This window comes from Papaver somniferum, chromosome 10 (assembly GCF_003573695.1).
Source record: "Papaver somniferum cultivar HN1 chromosome 10, ASM357369v1, whole genome shotgun sequence".
NCBI classification, from domain to species: domain Eukaryota; kingdom Viridiplantae; phylum Streptophyta; class Magnoliopsida; order Ranunculales; family Papaveraceae; genus Papaver; species Papaver somniferum.
Genome location: NC_039367.1, coordinates 42,177,150 through 42,179,923, shown reverse-complemented (window position 1 = coordinate 42,179,923; position 2,774 = coordinate 42,177,150). Strand labels below are relative to the sequence as shown.

The 2,774-nt window shown below is 32.7% G+C and overlaps 1 protein-coding gene across 1 annotated transcript; it reads left to right on the top strand.

Annotated features, from left to right (window-relative positions):
* Nucleotides 1-244: 244 nt before the first annotated feature.
* Nucleotides 245-733, top strand: LOC113315565. The gene has a single exon (XM_026563828.1). It carries the CDS (start codon nucleotides 245-247, stop codon nucleotides 731-733), a length of 489 nt encoding a protein of 162 aa, XP_026419613.1.
* Nucleotides 734-2,774: the final 2,041 nt, after the last annotated feature.

The window sequence follows — 2,774 nt, the reverse complement described above, 5'->3', positions numbered from 1 at the left end:
GAACTGGCTATCTAATAAGTTTGAATTCAATAAGCCTAAATCCTTTGATGGGGGAATAAAGATGGCAAAGGGTAAAAGTCCAGCAGTTAAACATATCTGGAGAATTGCTTAATTTTGCTTAATGAAAGATATATGGTTCATGAGGAATAAATGTGTTTTTGATAATATCACTGCTAACATGGAGGTTATACAGAAATAGGTATTATAGTTTACAGAAGCAAGTGAAATTAGACTAAAAGCTTGTATGTGGAATACATCATATGACCTGCAAATTTTGAAAGAGTTTGATCTTAAGAGCAGAAAAGTTAAACATGTGAGAATTATGAAGATTTACTTCCAATTACCAGGCAAAAATGAATTATTACTCTGTTGTGATGGTGAATCAAAAGGAAATCCAGGAATTTCAGGGTATGGCTTTATAGGGAGAAACAATGGTGGAGAATTTTTCATTGCAGTTACAGGTGGTCTCGGTATTGCAACAAATTTCTGTGCAGAAGTCATGGTAGTAATCAATGCATATGAGTGGGCTGTTAGTAAAGGTTTCCATCAGCTCATATTTAGAATAGATTCATCATCTGTCATGACCTCTTTTAAACAAAACAGAATACCATGGTATGCAGTCAGTAGATGGAAGAATATATACTCTAAAGTTTCTAGATGGAAAATAATTCATAGCTACAGAGTGGTAAACTTCTCTGCAGACAAGCTTGCTAATATAAAGGGGTCACTCTAGGACAAGGAGAAACAATAATGTTTGGAGAAAACCCAACTTTTCTGGATGGCCTGGAAAATCCAGAACAACCATACTATAGATTTTATTAGCATGTACAACCTATAAAAATAAAAAAAGGGTTTTTTTCCTTTCTGTTTTCTTTTATTTCTTTTGAGTTAAGTCCTTAGGGACTTTTTTGTATTCTTTGGAAAACATTTTGTTTAATAAAATTCTTATTATTGAGAAAAACAATAGGTTTGATTTCATACCTAGAAAAATATGTTTAATACACGAGTTTAAGGAAGTAGACGTACGAACTTGTTTCGGAGTCGAAAGAACATCAAAAGGATTGAAGGTCCGGTTTTTATTGAAGATCTTAAGGTTGGGACGATCTTAACCTATTTAGGGAATCAAGGTAAAACTATACTAGATTATGTTGGGAGTCAAGGTAGAACAGATCCCTACCTATATCTGGAGTCAAGGTAGAACCGGTGCCAATAGGCAAAACCGATTTCTTCTAGTCACGTAAAACTTAGGGTTTGTGTGATACGGAAATTGGGTTTGAAAAATTGGAAAGTTCGAGATGTCGACATAATAAGTAATTTGAACATGTGCTGAAATCTTATTTCTTAATTGTTCAAAGATTTTCCTTGATACTCAAGTTGACATCTCAAACCAAAATAGTATAAAATCTTTTTGAGATTTTCAAAATTAATATGTTTTGTTTTATCCGAATCAAAACATATTTATGGAAAGATATATTACTTAAGTGTTAGATAATATTTGAGTTATCCATGAAGATTTCGGTTATACAGTTGGATATTGGTCGGAATTAGACAACCGAATTTAGGTACTTTATTGCATATCCTAATAATATTTTCGGTTATGGAAATTCCTTGGTGTCCAAACTACCTTGGTCTATAAATAGTGAAGTTTGTTATTCTTACAAACTTATCCCGAACTTCATCTTTGTTTTTTCTGGTGTATCTGACTAATAATATTCTCGTGTTACTATCTTGGAGAGGAGATTAACCTAATAAAGCGAAATTTCTTACGTCCGATAATTTAAAGACTTCTTTGGGATTAAGAAGCGTCTATTAGTATCTTTGGTGGGAAACTAGAATTGCATTGTTATTTTAGTTTTCAAATATTGATTTGATAGAATAACGGGTGTTAACTCTTGATTGCACCTAGTTTGATTATTTTTGAGAGCCTTCTCTTCTGACATAAGGTCACTTAAACTAGATCAAGAGATTAACATTTACTTGTGATCATCCATTGTTAATAAACTCCGCTATGTCCGTGGTCGGTCGTAAATCATGAATCAACTTTGTTATTATGCAGGTACAAAAGACTATTGAAGATTGAAGACAATAAGATTTTTCTTATTGGTTTCGTATCTTTGTGATTTGCTTCGTGCATAAATTGTTCGGTTGGGATCCGAATAGATCTAGTTTGTCTTTGGTATACTTATTATTGCTAGTCGTATTTATATCGACAAGCTATCATTTAGTGGTACTTTTCATTATCCGAATATGGTAGTTCTCTTGGACTCGATCTGGTTAACTTGTTAATCAAGATCTTGGAAGACCTAAACCCGCAAAGGAGATTAATTGATTTTAAACAGAAAATCCTTTGTCACACTCAACATGCATATCTATGATTGATTTTCTAAGATAGAAGAGTGGTTACCAAACAAATTAGTCATTTACTATTTGGAAGATGATCGAAAGGGTTTAGTGCTTAAAGTCTTCAAAGAGGCTGAACCAACTTAAAATAGTGGACTCTATCTTAGGATTCACGTGCAATGTGTAGATTGGTTGTAGGCGTAAGGATACTGGAAAACTAGGTAACTAGGGGTAGTTTACTTGGTCTCAACTATACAAGGCTTAATTATGAGAGTATTCAAATATGGAATAAGTCTTAGGTTTTTTTTGCATTTTCGGTTTCCTTGTTAACAAAATTTTGTTGTGTGCTTTTACTTTACTTTTCATATTATAATATGTTTAAGTTATAATTAAAGTAATTACACTTGTACTTTAATTCCAAACACTTGGGTTGA

Excerpts from the sequence above, each read along its gene's own strand:
- LOC113315565 (XM_026563828.1), top strand. The coding sequence starts at position 245 with ATGTGGAATACATCATATGACCTGCAAATTTTGAAAGAGTTTGATCTT.